The 19,595-nt window shown below is 37.7% G+C and overlaps 1 protein-coding gene across 3 annotated transcripts in view; it reads left to right on the top strand.

Annotated features, from left to right (window-relative positions):
* Positions 1-19,595, top strand: part of fam13b (family with sequence similarity 13 member B) — an 89,528-nt gene that overhangs the window by 42,156 nt on the left and 27,777 nt on the right. For all 3 annotated transcript variants that reach the window (XM_059346904.1, XM_059346906.1, XM_059346905.1), the window contains exon 7: positions 2,062-2,189. In XM_059346904.1, the coding sequence (XP_059202887.1) occupies positions 2,062-2,189 (128 nt within the window). The remainder of the gene's footprint in view (positions 1-2,061; positions 2,190-19,595) is intronic.

The following is a 19,595-nucleotide window of genomic DNA, read 5'->3' on the forward strand; positions in this document are numbered from 1 at the left end:
GCTGTGTCAAAGTAGGATTTCGTTCCCTCATCTCACACACACACACACACACACACACACACTTAGAGGAGTCTTGTGAGTCATCCTCTATAATCTGCACATGTGACGATGCAAGAATTCCCCAACAGCCAATCAGAGCTCTTGGAGCAGAGGTGTTGCCGTAGCAACGACACAGTGACAGCAGCAGATGGAGAGAGGAGGAGGAGGAGGAGGAAGAAAGAGACTAGAGATGAGCACAAACGGAGTGAAACGGAGGAGAAGAACGTCTCACAGGGACAAATCTGGTTCATGAACTTTTAACCTATGTTGAATCCAGAGTTTTCCCCCAGATCTGACTCAAAGAAAAAAAATGCACAGTAAGGCTCGGTAGAGCTTGTATGACAAGTTTGTTCTTTCAGTTGATGATGCTGCAGAGCAAATATGCAGATGAGTTATTTATCATTGGTAAACTACTGCCCAAGGATTTCTGTTAGTAACTTGTTCACATGCTGTCAGCTGTCTGTATTATGATGAGTTATTTCTGTCTGCGTATTTACTCGCCTACCCTTCTCTCTCCAGCTTCTACCTCCCGTCTCTCCTCTCCTTCCCTCCTCCTGCTTCTCTTCGTTTACCATCAGATTAATTACATTCTGCCCTCTATCACTCCCTCCCTCTCTTTCCTCTGGCTCTCTCTACCTCCCTCCTGTCTTTTTAACGCCCTCTATCTATTGCTTTGACCTCTGCCTTTAAACTTGGCCTGACCTGTACTTGAAAACATTTTTTTTTTGCAATATTTATTGTGTAAAATTACATTAAAACAGACATAATTTCACAAGATTTATGTATTTTTTCAGTTGTGAAGAAAGAATAGATGTTCCTGTTTTACACCATTTATTTAAAAAATATATTAAAATTAGCAAATGCAGCATTTTTCTCCATCAACTACCCTTGTTTCTTTCATTGTCTTCACTCTTTGCAACATGGAATCTGTAGAAACAAAAATTAGGAAACGTATACTCATCACAGACTTCAATCAGGCTTTTAGACATGAAAACAAATACAATATTTTGTAAAGTTTTATTTTGATGTAAAGCAATAAAACAGTTTTGATAGTGAATCTCGAGGGGCCTACTCTATATTGTTACATTATTTATAACGGCTATGACGCATGGGTACACTGCTAAGTCAACATAAAAGTGATCCATCAACTTTAAGCCCTCCATCCCCTCTCTTCTCTTCTTACTCATTAGCTTCAACTATATTTAGATGTCTTATGAAACAGTTATTTTTTGACACACACGCACGCACACACACACACACACACACACACACACACACACACACACACACATATATCAACACAGACTATCAACACTTCTTTGAGTCTTTCTAAGTGGAAATTGCTGTTGATAATTTCTGCACAGGACAGTTCAGCTCTAAGGTCACAACTAAACTAAAGAAAATCAGAACGGATTTTTCTTTATTTATATGATCTTTACATAGCATTGTGAAGTCAGGTTACAATACTAAGACTCTGTTTACATATAATCCTTCAGATTAGTCAGAAGGTCAGAATCTGTTTTCAAGGTTCTTTTTATTACGCAACGATACAGGTTCTCTTAAGAAATCTGTTGAATGAGCAAACTTTGGGACTGAAATTAAATGAATCTTTACTATGACATTTAGTCTACAAGAACAAACAATCTTTTTATTTCATAAAAGTCCTAAAACAAATAATCTTCACTGGTTCTTAAATGTTTTAGTGAATTAAGGTTGCGTACATTTCTAATATTTGCTTTTTTACCTTGAGTATAATAGGAAAGAAAGTAAATGCCTGTATTTTTTTTTTTTTAAACCAGTGTGGTATATTTTTACTTTTAGACAGAAGACATAAATGAGCCTTTCCCCCCACTTAAATCAGATAAGATCACAATTGTTTCGACTCCCAGAAATAACAATCTCAGATTATATTTCTAACTTTGATAATATCTGGCCGTTAACTTTTTTTTCTATAGTTAAACATGCTTTTCCATATCAATAAGGTATTCTTTTCTGTAACCTTTTGTGCCCTCTTTTCTTCAGATCACAGAGCTGTTAGATGATGAGAAGTGTGAAGCCGAATGTGAAGAACTGCCTCAGGACGGAGAGGAGGGTCCGGCCTCCTCTGACTCACCACAACACACCCAAACCAATGACAGCCCCACAGCCAGGTGAGACATAACTACTGATACTGATAGTATTAGATAAGATGCTTAATTACATTTCTTTCCCTTCGTCATTCTAGAGCAGGCATGTCCAAACTATTCCACAAAGGGCCGTGTGGCTGCAGGTTTTTGTTTCAACCAAGCAAAAGCACACAGTTTGACCAAACAACTGTCTGAAGACTGAGATCAGTTGATTAACTGAGTCAAGTCTGGTGTGCTGATCCTTGGTTGGAACGAAAACCTGCAGCCACACGGCCCTTTGTGGAATAGTTTGGACATGCCTGTTCTAGAGGAATGATGACATGCTGAGAGAGGGTTTAAATTGTGACATCCAAAAGCTGGGTTAAAAACCAGGAAATTGAAGTTACATGGTTTTTAGTTTATTATCTGCTGTTTTTCTCACTCAGATTTGCTTAGATTTTGTTTGGTGTATCAAGGTATGGTAACATACCATCACTGTCTTGTGGTATTTACATTCATATTCATGTGGTTTTTCCTACATTTAGAGCTAATGTACAAAATGTCAAATGTTGATCATTTTAAAACACTTTTTCTGTAGTTTAAGATTCAGTTTTGCACACACACATTAAAAACAGCGAGCAGTGAATTTGTCCTCTGCATTTAACCCATCCTTTACAAACCAGTGAAAACCCCATGCTTAGGATCCGTGGGCAGCACATTTGTGCCCAGGGAGCAGAGGGGGGTTAGGTCCTTGCTCAAGGGCACTTCAGTCCTTGACCTGACAGTCCTAGGATTCGAACCGCAACACCCCCGTTACAAGCCCAATTGTAGACCACGGACTGCCCAGACTAACTAACAGACTATTAACTGTTACAAAGTATCTTTTTCAGAGTGTATGCCACCAGTGTCAATGAAGCACAATAACAACATGATTAAAAGTTATTTTAAGACTGTAGGTTATAGTAGACACATAGAAATGACTGAAAATGGTTTGTTTCTTGACAAAGTAAAGGTCAAAGTAGTAGGCAGGATTACACTGCTCTTTAGTACTGCTTATGTCTTTGAACAGGTTTATTAGAAGACTATAAATATCTGCAACCCTTAAAAAAAATCCTGTCAACTAGTGTCAGCCCAACTGATGATGTATATAATTTCATCTCATTTGTTTATAAGGCCAGCACTCATTAATCAACCTCTCTGTAATGTGCCAATGTTAGCCAGCTGGCTAACGTCAAACTGCAGTCCTTAGGCAAGATGTTTTTAAAACCAGCGAGTTGATGGGTAAAATGTCCAAGGCAGTGCAGAAGCCAACAGGTAGCAGTAAAACATTAGTACAGTAATACATAAACAATATCCAATATTGAGTACATGAAGCCATGCAAGACAAAGCAACAAACCACAGCCATTTTCCAGTCATGCAAACATGTAGAACAGCAAAAAGCTTCCTTAAAAAAGTAATATTAAGGCTCTACTCTTATTTATTGGTGTATATTAAATGGTTATTTGATTTTTGTCATTTCCAGAAGGTGCTGGGAAGAAATAACAGCAACATTATCAGTAGTCTACTTGTGTGAATTAACTGTTAACATTTCTTAAATTCAGATTTATTTACTGTAGACCACACGTGGTGGTATGTAGCACAAACACAGAATAAAACTTCAGTACAAAGATAAACAACCAGAATAGATCTATTGCCATATTAGTTGTTTGTTAAGAATTGCTGTCAATTTTGTAATACGTATAATCTTTACACAAATAACTTCCAGATCCAAGTTACAGCACACTAATGGTTCTAGTTATTTGCTCTAAAAAGGACTCATCTGCTCGCTCTTTAACATCACAGTCGGTGGACCAACTTAATGAAAACACAGCCATCCAAAGTGTTTGTGAATTGTTTTTCGCAATCACAGCAGTTTCCATTTGGTCGCACTAAAAGGTGCAGAACTTGTGTTCTGACCTTTGGATGTTCTGTAGCTGTTCCTCCAAACCAGCAGACAAAGGTCTGACACACACATGCAGACACTCACGTACGCCGGATAATGAGGCTCCCTCTACACGGAGGAGTTCAATCCCCCTGCAGGAACATGAAGATCTCCTAAGGTTCTTCTGATCTGATGATCTGCTTTAAGTTAATTACTGAGAGCTAGACACCTACACATTTACTGGCTGTACTCTGAATCTCTAGTGTATATCTGAAGGGAACAGTGAGGGTGTTTCAACGAGTTGTGCACAAGGAAATGATAATTAGTTAGACTTAACTCAAAAACTCTTTAACCCTGATACAGGAATTATAGCTTAAGTCATCCTGCTAATAGGTGTTTTAGCCCTGTTTGATTCAAGCCACCACTTTATTATGTCTTTAGTTCAGAGCACAGAACAACACAGTATTTTGACTAAGCCAGGGGTGTGCTGTGCAGATAAACTCAAGTGAGGACAGAACACAAAGGAAGAGTGGAAAAAATACAGCACTTTTCAAAACAAAACTAGCAAAGTGCGTCATATTTAATTCCAAGTATTTCGCTTTGGAATGTCAAACAGGCAGGACAGTAACAAACACAAGACAACTTCAATGAAAACATCAGTTACAAAAGATGAGGGAATAAGTATCAGTTTAATTGGATGATCTGATAGTGAAAATGTAAAAAAGCATATAAGATGCAAAGGAAGCCAGATTCCTCACTGGCAGTGTGTACACTCTAAGTCCATCAACATGAGTTAAGATAGCGTTATCATTTATATTGTAAATGCGATTTTTATATCCCAAATGAACAATCAAATTTTATGTGAAAACAAATAATCTAAACACTTGAACTAGTTTCACTGCCGAACATTTATATGAAATATTTTTGTCATTCATTTGAATTAGCGTGAATATCTGTGTCCACATTCCACAGTGCTTTATGCTCTGTATCACAGCTCGCTGCTCTTTTATATGCTGACATTATTGGTATTTTTACTATATAAATGGCTCTTTTATGTGTCCAATTACATTGTGAAGTACATGGTGTGAATCAAACTACAGTTTAGCGCCTGTCTCATGCTTTGTTTCAATCCAGAAAAGTTAATTTTGTGTCTCTATTCACAAACAAATTTGGTGACTATCTTGATGAAGAGACCTCAAATCATTTTGTGTTCTGGTTCATGGTCATTTAAACAAAACAAAAAAAAACTGTGTTTATTCAGCTCCATGTGCAGTGCTTTGTCCTGGTTGATCAGTAGCTCGCTCCCTGTAAGATAAAGACAAAGCTCTAATGCAGCGTAGGACAATAAATCAGTGTGCTGTGATTCTGTGTGTGTGAGGGTCATGCTGCTCGTCTCGTCCCACTGGCCTTTAAAATGATTACAGACAGTAATCCATAATCCACACACACACACACACACACACACACACAGTTTCTTAGACAATACACACTTGCTCACATGACATAACCAGGTGACAGTTCTGTCCGGAACTGTGACTAATTTCTGATAATTTCTGCCCAGATGCAGCTTATCCAGTTAATACAGCAATAGCGTCACTCAATCAAGCCAATCAAATCAATTCTTTGCCATCATAGACAGTTCGCCAGAGAGATCAGCGATGTGAGAGAGATTTGACAGAGATGACAGCATGGAGCAGCTGACCTGATCATTTCTGGCTACAGATTTTTTTTTTGCACTACACACGTTGACCATGTTTATATGGACTTACAGTTGTAGGTCAGCTTTCTTTGCAATGGATATTTTTAAAACCAAGAAACGCTAACCAACCAAAGCTCACCACAAACACCTATACATACACTGAAATGGCACAAACTGCATTCAAGACAATATTCTAATTATTTGCCGTCACAGGCTTATCTCTTTCTTGAAAAGATCAAATTAAATAGCAAAGTAAAGAGAAAGGCTCAAAGTCATTTTTCTAAAAGTGGCACTTTTAAAAAAAATTTATTTAGAAGGTTTTGTTTTACTTGAATGTAGGCCTGAAGTTCAAATGTTGGCTTAGGACAAATTTTCTTTATGGTATAGATTTAAATTGGAGTTCAGTTCCTGTCTGTATGTTAAATGTATCCTACTTTGAAAAATGAGAAAACATACTGTTGAAATTATATGAAAGTGCTCTTTGTTGATTTTATTTGATAGACGCTGGGGAAGCTATAGCATGCAGTTTAGACATTATGAAGTCTTTGTAGCAGACCCTGACTTAGACCCTACAGCACATGTATATCTCACTGTAACTCAGAGACATGTACAAAAGTTGTCCCATAGTTGACGTTACTGGATCAAGAAAACTTTTGAATATTGTGGTCATGCTGCCAGGATGCTGTTGGCACATTTTATCACCACAGTGCTGGGGTCCAACAACCTGTGTTATGATTCATCAGGTCCTGAATGATAAAAGAGTTCACACTGCCACAGTATGAGTATTATCTGTGCAGAGGTGTCTGCATCTTTGGTATGTAAGTGGTTTAGTAGTTAATACGCTGTTTGTGGGGCAACACAGAAGGAACCCACTGTGTGTGTTTGTATTTATGTGTTTTGCTGGAGGAAGATTTTAGGTGGCAGCTGTTGTCCATCAGTACTCAAAGCTTTAATGATTGCTGATGAAGAAGTAGGGGGAGGGTTGGATGCAGCAAATTATTTAAATAAAATAAAAAACAGACTTATTTATCTGTAAGTCTTGTGATTGTTTTAGTTAGTATTAATTCTTTTTCAGCTGTGGCTAGCCAGCAGCCATCATCCCCCTGACCCTGTCTAACCTCAGTGTCTGGTCTGGGGGATTATTGCTGTATTTGTAGACCCTACATACGACAGACTTCAACACAAATCCATTTAAATAATGTAGGCCCACTGCTTTAGAGAATACATCTGTTTAAAGAGCTGAAAATATCCACCACTCTGGCCTTTTCACCTTTGAAGTCAGCCAATCCATCCAAGGAGCATTTCTTCTCTTTGCTAACCTGTCCGAAAGAACATGTATGCTTTCTATATTTTATGTAGAAACCCACTTATTTTGGTAGCAGCTCCAGATGGTGCAAACCTCAGACATAGGCCTTAAGCTCAGTAACTCTTGCTCGATTTACAGACATGATTAGTAAAAAAAAAAAAAAAGAAAAAGAAAATTTGGTCTCATAATAACTGTACTGATAATGATTAATTATTGTGATACTGTGAACATAAAGAAGGAACCAAAATTCAGCCTCAGTTTTCATTCACAAAATGACCAATAATAATGCATTTTTCTTGCAGTCATATTTAGAATTGCAACTAATGCTTATTTGCACTATTAGTTAACCTGACGATCATCATCTTGATTAATTGTTTGGTTTATGAAATGTCTGAAAATGTCCAAACAGTCCAATACCAACGGATAATACGTTTCATAGAAAAGAGATTTTTGTCATGTCAAAACAATTTGTTGAAGTAACTTGGTCTCTTTGTTTGAGGAAAATGTCACATCCTTTGAAACATTTTCCAAACCCACAGCTTCAAGAATTTGAAGAATGTGTGATTGTCAGTTTTGAAAACAAAACACTTTTCATGGAAAATCATTTTGAGGGTGCTGTTTTTTAACTTTGTCTCAGTTCATTATCCTTTTATTATCCATTTATTGTTCATGTAACTTCCACTGTTACCCATTTACGTAGTCTCAAAACATCGCTGAAGTAATTATAACCCTAAGTGCTGTCTTGAAGGTTCTGATGAGTCACAGTACATGTGCACTTTTTTTACTCAAACTCTTTGCCGGTGTTGAGAATAACTCACTGTTTCATGTACACATCAGTTATTCTCTGACACATAACTACTCTTGTCAGCTCTGAAATAGAGAGAAAGTTCCCGTCTAGTGACTCAACATTAACTGTGGCTGAGTTGTTTGTCTAGCACTTGACAGACAGGGAAGTCTGTCCTCTGTGGCTGTTGCAGAGCTCCCTTAATAGACTCTGACAGCCAACACACACACACACACACACACACACACACACACATGCTGACAGCCTCTGTGCATTTCAAATCTATATATAATCCCGGGTATTTCTCTTCTGATCTCTCAGCTTCCCCTGTTACTACTTCCCTCCTCCTCTGCTCTGCTTATATCCTCTCTGTGTGGAAAGTATTTTTCATGAGGCCTCTGAAATATCCTGGCAGGCTGAGGAAGAGGACTCTTGGGATGCACTCCTGGCCCCGGTGAGAAGGAGCCGGAGCAGGAGGGAGAGATGTATTAATGGAGGGAACGGAGAATCAGAGGGCAGAGAAGGGCCGTGAGGGAGCAAAGAGCGGGTGGGAGAACTGCAAAGTGTCCCTACTTGTGAACGATTTATTGATTTTCAGTCTGAGTGAAAACGCAATATCAGACCTCTGGAGAGAAAAAGGTCAACCGTGAAGATAGCATTTAAACACATTATAAAACACTTGTCTTCAATTCTGTCCGCGGGTTAGAGCCTTCCTGCCTTCGTTTTAGCTGGTAATTCCTCACAGTTACAAGCATCATACCATCCCTACATGACTGACGTGTGCACGTCTTGTCTCGTGCTGTAGATAACCACTCTGTGAAGCCCCCGGAGATTTTCTTCCGGTTATTTTTATGTGTCTGTGGAAATGATTTATATCCCACTGTGACACTACACTGTGCTGGAGAGCTCTGTTCTTTCTGGTGGTGGCAACAATATGCACATGTACACCCACACAAAACAAACAGACACAAATATATGTACATCTCTTTCTTCTAGGTCAAGTGTATTTGCTTTATTTCATGGGCAGCACCTTATGATTCATGAATACAAAGACACAGAAACACCTTATCTTTGTAGAGGTGCCTTTTAGCTTGTGCGACAAAAACATTTATTCAAATTTATTCCATATCACGCTGTGCAAGAGCTGTGTCCCACTGGTGTGATTTTAATTTGAGTAGTGTTGGAGCGATCCAACTTTTTCAGTCCCCATACCGATCCTGATACCTGGGATTTGGGTATCAGTGGTAACTGAGTACTGATCTGATACCAGTGTTTAATTAATAAGCTTCATGAAATTGTTGTTAATGTCATTAAGAATTGAATAGATCGGCTCATTGTCACTTATAAGCAATCCAGCTATTAGTGTCAATATCGGCCCAATATTGATGTATCCCTGAATTCAAGGCTTGTCAGATTGTGTGACAAATGCCTCATGAATATGCTACAGTCTTGTGTCGTAACATAACCATAGCATTTAATCTCAAATGAATAATTATTATTTTTCAGTAAACTGTAACATTTAAATTAATTTTGGTAAAAAAAAAAAAAGAAATTAAATGTGTAGTCTCTTTTATCTGCAAAAATGTAATTCAGAGTTTTAGTAAATTTTTCTTCTGCAGCTTTAAACTTAAATATACAGTGTAATATTCAACAACCTTTATAATTACGTTAATACAGTACATCATATGGTGCCACGAGATCTCCGAAAGCAGCCTGAAGAGAAAAATGCTCAGTCCATCTCATATTCTTTACTTACTATTGGCAATATCTAAAATGAAAGTGTCTCCCCAACACATTTATCTTCTCTCTTTGCATTTAATCAATCCCCTGAATAAATTAAAGTGAGCCACAACAAGATGTCATCACATTTATCTGCAGGCGTGCCTCAAAGTGCACATCCCTAAATGCTGCTTCTCTTAAGACTGATGTGACTACTTGGCAGCTAAGATATTTTTTTCTGTTAGAAGCTTGTTAAGTGTGATGACGATTAAATATTTGGCAATATGATGTTGTTTCTCATGACTAAGATCTCTTTAGTTAATTAGTAATTTTTTAATGCTGAATGACTTCCTGTATTTCCAATTAATATATAGCCACATTCTGGTAAAGACAAGATTTACAGTTGTGCTTTTGCATGATTCCTTGTGGAGAAACTCAGTTTTACAGTTTTCATGTAGTTGACAAAATCATGTGAGTGCAAATCGAACTCTCATATGTTGCAGCAAAATGCTGACACTTACATTCATCAACATACCCAGAAAGAAGAGGGGGGTGATGACACTCAAATATTGCATCAACCAGTGTATTCTGCATGATTTCATGTCAGATTTGATTAGTTGCTAAACTTCCAAGTCAGCTGTCGAAGAATATGTTACAAAGTGTGATCTAGGACAGCTGTTTTAAATTGATAGCTGAAGATTTTGCCACATTTCTCTCATGATTGACCAGTTGTTTGTTTCTCCTTAATGTTGAGACCCGAGTGCAGCCGAGCAGTGCCCTGTCACGTACTGTATGTATCTATGTGTGTTGAATGTGACAGGTCTGCATGATCTATAGATAGACATAAACACAGTATATAGGTCAGTGCAGTACAGGAGTAAAGGCTGTGTGTGCTTGGTGTTTTTGACCTAGTTCATTGATCAAACCTGTTTTTTCCGCCATGACTCCAGGAAATGAGAATGCACACAAACTGGTAGACCAAGTGTTTTTTTGTATTTGTTTATTTATTCTATATAGGATGACCAAAATATTGTGCAAAATTTTAATGCACTATGTAACCTCTTTATATTGAAATATAATTTATTAGATTGTAGTAATTTGCTGTACATTTCCTTTGTATAGTGTTAGTGGTTCTATGCACACAGTAAGCAATTCATCACATTAGGATTAAAATGTAAAGCATGTTTTAAACTCAAGAAAGTTAGCATAAACCCTGTAGCAGTAACAGTCAGTAACAGTGTCAGTGACAGTAAAAAAATAATTATATTTAACTACATTATATATATATATATATATATATATATATATATATATATATATAATGTAGTTTAAATTGCAAATTTGTTTAATGTAATAGTTTCTTCAGAGAGTCATCTATCAGTATGATTTTTCAAAACTCAAAGTATCCAGTTTTTTTAAAATCTCAATTAGATATCTAAAGTAGTCCTCCCTCGCTTTCCCTCAGTGTGGGTCACGTCGTTCCTGCCTCCTCACCCCACAGTTCCCAATTGTGCCGAGGCCTGGACGCCTGCACTTGGCACAATGTGTAATATGATACACTAACTGACCTAGATAGCACCACTCACCACGTGCGCTATCAGTTCTCACCCACAGTTCTGGTACAGCTATCCTATCTGGCTTTCTAAGGAGCACTTACGTCCTTAAATCATCACGGAAAAAGTTTTTTTTTATTATCGTCAGCCCACACGCTGCTGCAGACGCTTTCTTCTGTCAACACCTCACCACTATAGTTTCTTTGTGTTAGTCACAGTCGATGAAGTTAATGTTTGAGATGACAGTTTGGCCAAAACAAAAAGGACAAACCAACACCAAACTTTAGCCAAATCTAGTTGATGATTAACAACCAAAGTTGGAAAACATTTATTCTTTCCTTTCCTGGGGAATTTCAGGAATGTCATATATTTTGTGGCTGAAACTAGAGACCGTGTGTGTGTGTGTGTGTGTGTGTGTGTGTGTGTGTGTGTGTGTGTGTGTGTGTGTGTGTGTGTGTGTGTGTGTGTGTGTGTGTGTGTGTGTGTGTGTGTGTGTGTGTGTGTGTGTGTGTGTGTGTGTGTGTGTGTGTGTGTGTGTGTGTGTGTGTGTGTGTGTGTGTGTGTGTGTGTGTGTGTGTGAATAACAATAACAGAGTGTAAAAAATTAATTTCCCCAATGAGGGATTAATAAAGTGCTTCTTTTTATAGTTTTAAAAAGTGTGACGCACACTTAAAAGATTAAACTCCTTGAGGGAGTCAGGGACTGTTGGAGTATTTTACAAGTCTGTCATTTTGTAGCATATATTATACCATAAGTCATTTTACTTAGTTTTGCTTATTTGTTGTTTTGCATTGTAATTTTACAATTTAGCCAACCGTGGTCATGGGAAATACTTTTGATTGGTATGCAGGAGGTAACAACGAGTTTTTACTGATTCTGTTAATATTTCTTTAATAAAGAATATGTCAAAAAGATTTTGTCCAAAGCAGTCATTTAGTCCATGCACTTGATAGCCCAAAATATTGAATTAACAATGATAAAAAGTCGAAAAAGCAGCAAATCCTCAATAGTTCCTGGGACCAGAATAAATGTCCTTGTGTGATGAATGACTTGGACAATAAGTCAAGTCTTAAAAATTGTTGGCAATAATGTTTCTGTCAAATTGATTAATCATCTAATCATTTAAGCTACATTAGCAGCAGTTGTGTCTCACAGTAAAGTTAACTTTTACTGGTAAAACAGACTGAACATTGGTTCACCTGCCTACAGATAAACTGTGCAGTACATCAGGGGGCCTTTTTGTGTATTTTTGCTTAACTAGATCACAGCTGGGTCTTCTTAAAGACAAAACAATCCATATCCTGTTGTGTCTGGTTCCCACTCTGGCTCCTAATCAAGCAAAAGTTTCCTATAAAGGTGACTACTGTGTTAAAAGATTACTTAAAACTGTGTTGCTTCATAAGTGAAGTCATTTTTCTTGGTATGCTTTGCTTCAACAAGAGCCACATTGTCCTGAATTGAAGGACGGCAAAATCTTTCTGGGTGCAAGAGTCATTGTGTGGTTATTTTCCTTTTGTATAGTATTGACTTATTCTTTTGTATCATATTGACTTTTACTCAAAAGTTTATATCTATCCAAGTATTCTTTCAACATGACTTTAATGGGCACCATGCCACTAAGGCAAATACGCTTTAACTGCATTTAACAAATCTCTTCCAATGTGATGCCAAACATCTCTCAAAGCCATGACTTGTATCTTAAAATGACATTCTTTTATAATTTCTTTGGATAGAACAGACTTATTCTGGTCCAAAAAAAAATGTAGCTGCAGTCTGAGAAGCAAAATGTTCTGAGCAGGTCCTCTTGAAGCAGCTCGTATCACAGAGTTAAAAAGTTAATTTGATTCAGACTGGAACAACTTATCAAGTATTCTCAGGTTATGCTGTTCACATTCTTCATCTTTATCGCTTCTCTCTCTGATAGCGCTTTGTTTAAGTATTTTATCAACGCCCTTGTTGCTGGGCTGCCCCTTTTCTTGTACATGGAAAAGCCTTGTTTAATCTGTGTGCTATCCTTCTTACTTTGATTTGAACAAAGTTGATCTGAAGTCTCATCCAATTGGAAACACACTGGCTGACACACACAACCTAACCTAGTTTTCTTGGTAGTGACGTGTGGGTGCATTAGTTGAGTCGTGACTATCGGTGATCTTTATATGCCCTACATAATCAAACAAGAAGTATACACAGATATAACTGTGAAATGTACATTTGAACAACCTTCTCCCTCCTTTTCTCTGTTGCTGTTTCCTCCCTCTGTCTTTCCTGTTTATTCATATTCTTCCCTCTGTGTCCCTTCATATTCTGCTCAGCTCTTTCTTTATCACTGTCCCTCCTCTCCATCTCCTTTTAAGATCAATGTTTTTTTAATGATAGCTTGTCAAAAATAAGCACCGATACATTTAACAAAGCCTGATAGAGGGGTGACACAAAAGACACAGGTGTGTGTTTCTGTGATAATGTGCATCTGTGTGTGTGTCATTACACAGCCCACTGGTCCGGCTGTAATAACTGCTGAGTTTATAGTCACCACTGAGTGGACCAAAAAAGTCAAGCCTCCCTCCCCTTTCCTTGCTCCTGATTGGCTCACCAAAGTCCTTCCTTTTTTATCATTGGCTCCCAACTTCAGCCCCTCCCCTCCTATTGGTCCTCCCGGGGGTTGTTGCCTGGTTACATCAGAAGCTCATATATTTGAGCAGAGCTCTGGATGTTTACTGCAGCACTTCTACAGACAGTGCAGACTGAGACAACCTGACACACACACACAGTCACAAGAACACACACTGGTTCAGAGGACGCCACAGAATGCACCCAGGCGACACCCTGGATAGACCCGCCGGTACTGACGCTGACACCTCAAAGTGCTCGACTGGAATAAGCGACCCACTGGATATAAGGCCGACCTACAGACACCGACCGGAAGAAATCTGAAGGAGAGACTCAGAGTTCAGACAGAACGAAGCTGAACAGCTGGATTCTGCTCCTGCAGGAGATGTGTCAAGTGGTTAATAGGCAAAAAGAAGAAAGACACAGAAATCGTGCTGAGTTTGGTTAAAAGTCAAGCCCACTTCTCTGCAGGGTTTGAAAAATAAAAAGAAACACACTGGACTTTCATAACCTACAGTACGTGACCGCACCGAGCAGAAGGAGAAGAAGAGAAACAACAGAATCCTGACAAACAGGCTCCCAGACATACAAGACAGCCTCCACACTGCAACACCTTCAGGCTGACATTAAAAACCCTGAAACTAAACAAAAAGGACAGATCACAGTGAGAGAAAACACAGCTGAGAAAATGAGAATGGCCTGTGACATTCTGCTGCAGAGGTAAACATCGGGGTTATGTAACTCCTCTGGTCTGACTGGAATATATATGATTGAATGAATTAATGTGCATGGATGGAATTGTGGATTGATAGATTGATGGTTGGATGGATGGATGGATGGAGGAGAAAGCAAATATGTGGTTGGAGGGTAGATAAGTGAATGACGTAGGACTGAAGGGTGAAAGATGAAAAAGGGCAAGACATTTGATGAATGAAGTGAATTAATTAACAAAGGAATTAGAGGGGAAAGCTCGAAGAATGGATGAACTTGGGAATGCTGGAATGAATCAGTGGAAACCTTCATTTTATGTGATGCAATACCGTTTTTATTATGAATGGAAGAATGGAGGGAAATGAGATTGGATTGTGTTCCTTGCTCATTGTTTTGTTGCCAGGCAGAGATGAAAGAGAAATGAGAGAGACGAGAGGAAGTCTGTGTCTTTTCTAGAACAGGAATAAAAACAGAACAGAAGTTGAAGAGAAAGCGGCCATTCCCTTCATTACTTAACAGCTGATAATATGTTATGCAATCTCCGTATAAAGAAAGCAGGGAGGTCTGTCTGAGAATGTGTCAGCATTTTGCTACGTAGAGGGGCAGAAAATGGCTGTAAGCATTTTTTCAATGAAATATACTGTTTAATGTATCTGAGACATGCACCTTTAATAAGTAGACACACTCATGGTTGGAGGAAGTCGCAGTTGTTGGTAGTGTGTGCACATTCCTAACATTATTAACCAAAGTGAAGAATAACTTGTGTATCAGTCCTGTGGATCTGATTTGCTTCACATATTAGCTTCTTCTTTGGCCAATGCTGCACTCTTTCAAGTGTGAAAGTGAAAATTGTGCCGGAAAAAAAACATAACCTTCTTGCCAGAGGTTAATATTATTTCAAAATATTTTCTCTGTGTCAGTTAAAGAGGTGGACTCTCTTCACTATCACTTAAACGATTGGCAGAAAATAATTTGCCAACAATTTTAAACAATACAATATAAAAGTTAGCGATCAGGAAAAATAGATGTTTTCTAAAATATCAGGATCATTTTTGGGCTGTATCTAATTATTATTTTGTTATTAATTCGTTAATAACAATTACCTTTTTGTGAAAATTGCCCATAACTCTTCTTTATATATATTGTGTTAGTTCTGACCATCATTTAGAAAAACAGGTATTTATATGATTAACTTAGGAGATACAGGAAATCATCACACTGGAGAAGCTGTAACCTGAAAATATTAGATTTTTTTTTTTGTTTGATAAATAACTAACTGATTGTTAAAATGGATGAAAAACTTCTGGACTCTTGATTGACACCCCCTTTTTTTCTTGATAATTATGACATTTGTCATTATTTTAAACACATTTCATTGACTAATCAAAAAAGAATGCACAGATTAAAAGATAATGAAAATAACCCTTAAATGCTGTTCCTATCTGAAAAAATATTTATCCTTTTTTTTTCCAAAATACAGAAATGTTATGCTGTGTCAGAAACCATAATACCTTTCGACACAAACTTAAACATGCCCACACGTTGTTTATTAATGTAGATCGTCCAGTTATATGTGTCCTCAGGCAAATACATTCTAAGTGCAAGCAGTGTTAAATCAGCTGCTCATGACTCTGCAAGAGGAATGATTAAATGAAGGAAGTCGAGAGTTGGGCTGGAAAGGGTTTGTTGAGTCAACTAAACAAAATAGATCACTCAAAATTAATTAAGGGAAGCTGCACCGGCCATTTATATTCTCAAGTGCAAAGCAGCTGATGGAAACAAACAAAAGAGCAGAAAACCAAACACAGATGTCTAACTTTTGACCTGGTCAGCGTCTGAGTTTCTTGAATGCTAACATCTGTAGTGAGGCTCTGTGAGAGTTTCTTGGCTCAAACTTGAAGCGCTATAAATGTTTACTGTTTCAGAGGCAGCGAGAAGATCAGTTTATGAGATTTAAAATGATGCTTAGGTTTCTGTGTGTGTGAAGGGAAAGCTTAAAGAGACAGATCATGTGCATATGTTTGAAGTTTGTAGGTTACAGAACCAAAATGATATATATGTGTGTGTGTGTGTGTGGGTGTGGGTGGGTGTGGGTGGGTGGATACGTAGACTGCAGCAGTCTGTAGTACCTCCCAGTCAGAACAGAGCAGAGTCAGGTTTGCTGACAACAGCACCTCTGTGGAATTACAACTAACCTCGAACTCACCTTACACACACTTTCATTCATTCGCTCACTAACACACACACACACACACACACTCTTTGTTTTCTTTATATCGAGCCACCAGAATACATTTATAAATAATGTAAGGACACCCTTCATCAGCCATTTTCCTTGCCACCATCTACACTGACAAAAACAGGCAAAACCTCAGACAGCTGAGATGGGGCCACTGATACACAGTACAGTGTTTCAGCTCTGCAGTAAATACTGTGTGGAACTGATATCTTGGCCTATATATGTGATATGTAATACATACAACCAAGATTCCAAAAAATGTGGGACGTTTTCTAAAACGTAAATAAAACAGAATGCGATCATTTGCTCATCCTTTTTGACTTGGATTCAAAATATTTTATGTGCAATAATTTGTGCATATACACTCTGAATTCTGAGTGTGCCAACTGTTTGTATTCAGGTTTGTAGTGCATATATTTAGGCCAGTTGCATATAGAACAGCAAAAATAAATTCACAGAAAATTAGCACTGTGAGTCTGAAGGCTGGACTGAACTTTTAAAACATTGAGTCATGGTAAAAATCAAAAACTTCACCTTGGTACAAAGTATAAAAATAAGCAGGAAAAAAATTCTACAATTTGCTGCAGTATATTGATTGCAAGGCCAGGCCTAACCATGTCTCTCAATGATTTTATCTGCTAATATATGAAGGTCACAAACCTTCTAGAAGTATAAAATGATATCAGGTTTAATATTCTTTACTTCTAGAAGTAAGATTTATGCAATACAAAAACAGTTTCACGTAGCTATGCACTATTCTCCAAAGGTTTCATTACCAGAAAACATGCAGGGGCAGTAATGTGTCTCTGGTCTTTTCAAAGTAAATGAGCAGTAAATGTGTAGAAGATTATGGAGTCCACATAGAGCTATTCGCCCAAATTAGCAAAGATGATAAATATGATTCACATAATGCAACCAGTCAAGATTGGATCCATGCATATATGTCCACCTTTAACGAGCATTTTATAGTGGTCTTTCATAAAACTATTATGGTGTCAATTACTGTAGTTAAAGAGCCACACAGGATCATAAAGATCAGGACAGCAAAGACAATAATGGTAACATGAGGCTAGATACATACATACATACATACATACATGCATGGATGGATGGATGGATGGATGGATGCTGTTTTGTAATATTTTTTATTAACATTTACTTTATACTTTCTAAAGAAATATAGTTAGAAGTGTATGACTCAGCCCCCGGGTATTGCACACCTGCCTACTAATGCACTCATCCGCACCCAGAGAGCTTTTTCCTGCTGTGATCACGCTGAGGGAGCTGATTAGCAGACTGCAGATTAGCCTGATGAGATCTGGGTGATTCTGGCAAAGAATTAATTTTACTCCGTCACTCACCCCAGATGCTCCGAAGATGTTGTTATTAAAGCAAGCAAGCAAAACTTTATTTATAAAGCACATTTAATTCCAGGTGGAAGCCAAAAACTCAGACAAAACGGGTTACAAAGTAGGACTAAAAATCTTAATAATTTAGATCAGCAATCAACCAGTAAGAATCCATAAGACTAAAGCCATTTTAAGAAAGTAAAAATACATTTAATAAATAATAATTAAGACACATGGTCAAAAACCAATTAAAGAATCATCAACCCAAACTGCTGAACGTCGAAGCTAAAAATGAATATTTATAGTTTAGTTTTGTAAGACTAAAGCTAACTGTTAGTCCCAGATATATTCCCCACACTCAAAGCAGTTAGTGAAATCAAAACAGTAAACTACTAATAAGTGATGTGTTTTAATCTCATTTTAAATCAAACTAACGGTAATGTGCAGGTCTCATACGACCATGTTAAATCAAATTTAAAAAACAAGGAGAGAATTTCCTCTTGTTTGTTTTTGTTTGGATTTGTTTTGTTTTTGCTTTATGAAAAAGCCTGTACTGTACATATTGACTGTATTTTACTTAGGTCACTTTCAAAGGTTTTACAACTGCTGCCAACAAACGGCTAGCTAAAGGTGTGACTCCTTAAGATGTTATCAAGGTCTTATCTGTCTTTGGCTACCGCTGCAGTTGTGTCTGCAGGGCAGTCATTGATCTAATCCGACCTACTTGGAGCACTTTTAAAGAATAGCATTTATTTGCCAACAAGTGCTTTATTGTTTTACTCTTGTGGCAGATTTAGGCCAAAATCAACAAAAAAAACAACAACTATCAGCTGCAACATGGATCTTTCATTGAATTTACCATTTTTTATCAGTTTTTTGTGCACTTACTTTAAATCTTAATGTCACATGTCTTAAATAAACAACAAACAATCAGGTAAACAACCAAAACACCCGATGGATCACCATTAAAGAGTAAATTAACAGCCGTCACTGCCCTTTTCTGATTTAAATTTTGCACCCAAAATTGTAATCACAGTGAACTGACACACCCATTTCTTATTCATTGCAGTGATGTGAGAACAAGAAAAACAAGAGGAATTAAGTTAGTCTTTAAAGCGTACCATTGCAAATGTCCAGTATTTAGTTTTCTATTTTTTTTTTTTTTCAGAGCAGAGCAATGTCCACCCTCTCGTGGCCAGAGTTTTTGCAGCTGAAATTTGGCATAAAGCTCAAAAAGTTGGAGATGGAGGTGTGTGTGTTTGTGGGAAGGTGTGTGTTTGTGTTTATGCCAATTGACTAAAAGGGGGTGTGGCAGTAGCAGTGGCCTATCGCAAAAGGAGCATATCTTCTAACGGATTTACATAACACGACCAAGCTTTGTAGAAACACACACACACATGGATTGACAGACATAATGCATGAACGCATCAATACATGCTTGTATATGGCCGTAGCTGTTGGGATTTGTGCTTGTTTTTCCAGGAATATTAATAGGAGTGTTGGTAGTCGCAATTAATATTATTAAACTTGGAATGGTAAGTGCATTTTTAAGTTTTGTTTA

The sequence above is a fragment of the Centropristis striata genome, chromosome 12, assembly GCF_030273125.1.
Source record: "Centropristis striata isolate RG_2023a ecotype Rhode Island chromosome 12, C.striata_1.0, whole genome shotgun sequence".
NCBI classification, from domain to species: Eukaryota; Metazoa; Chordata; class Actinopteri; order Perciformes; family Serranidae; genus Centropristis; species Centropristis striata.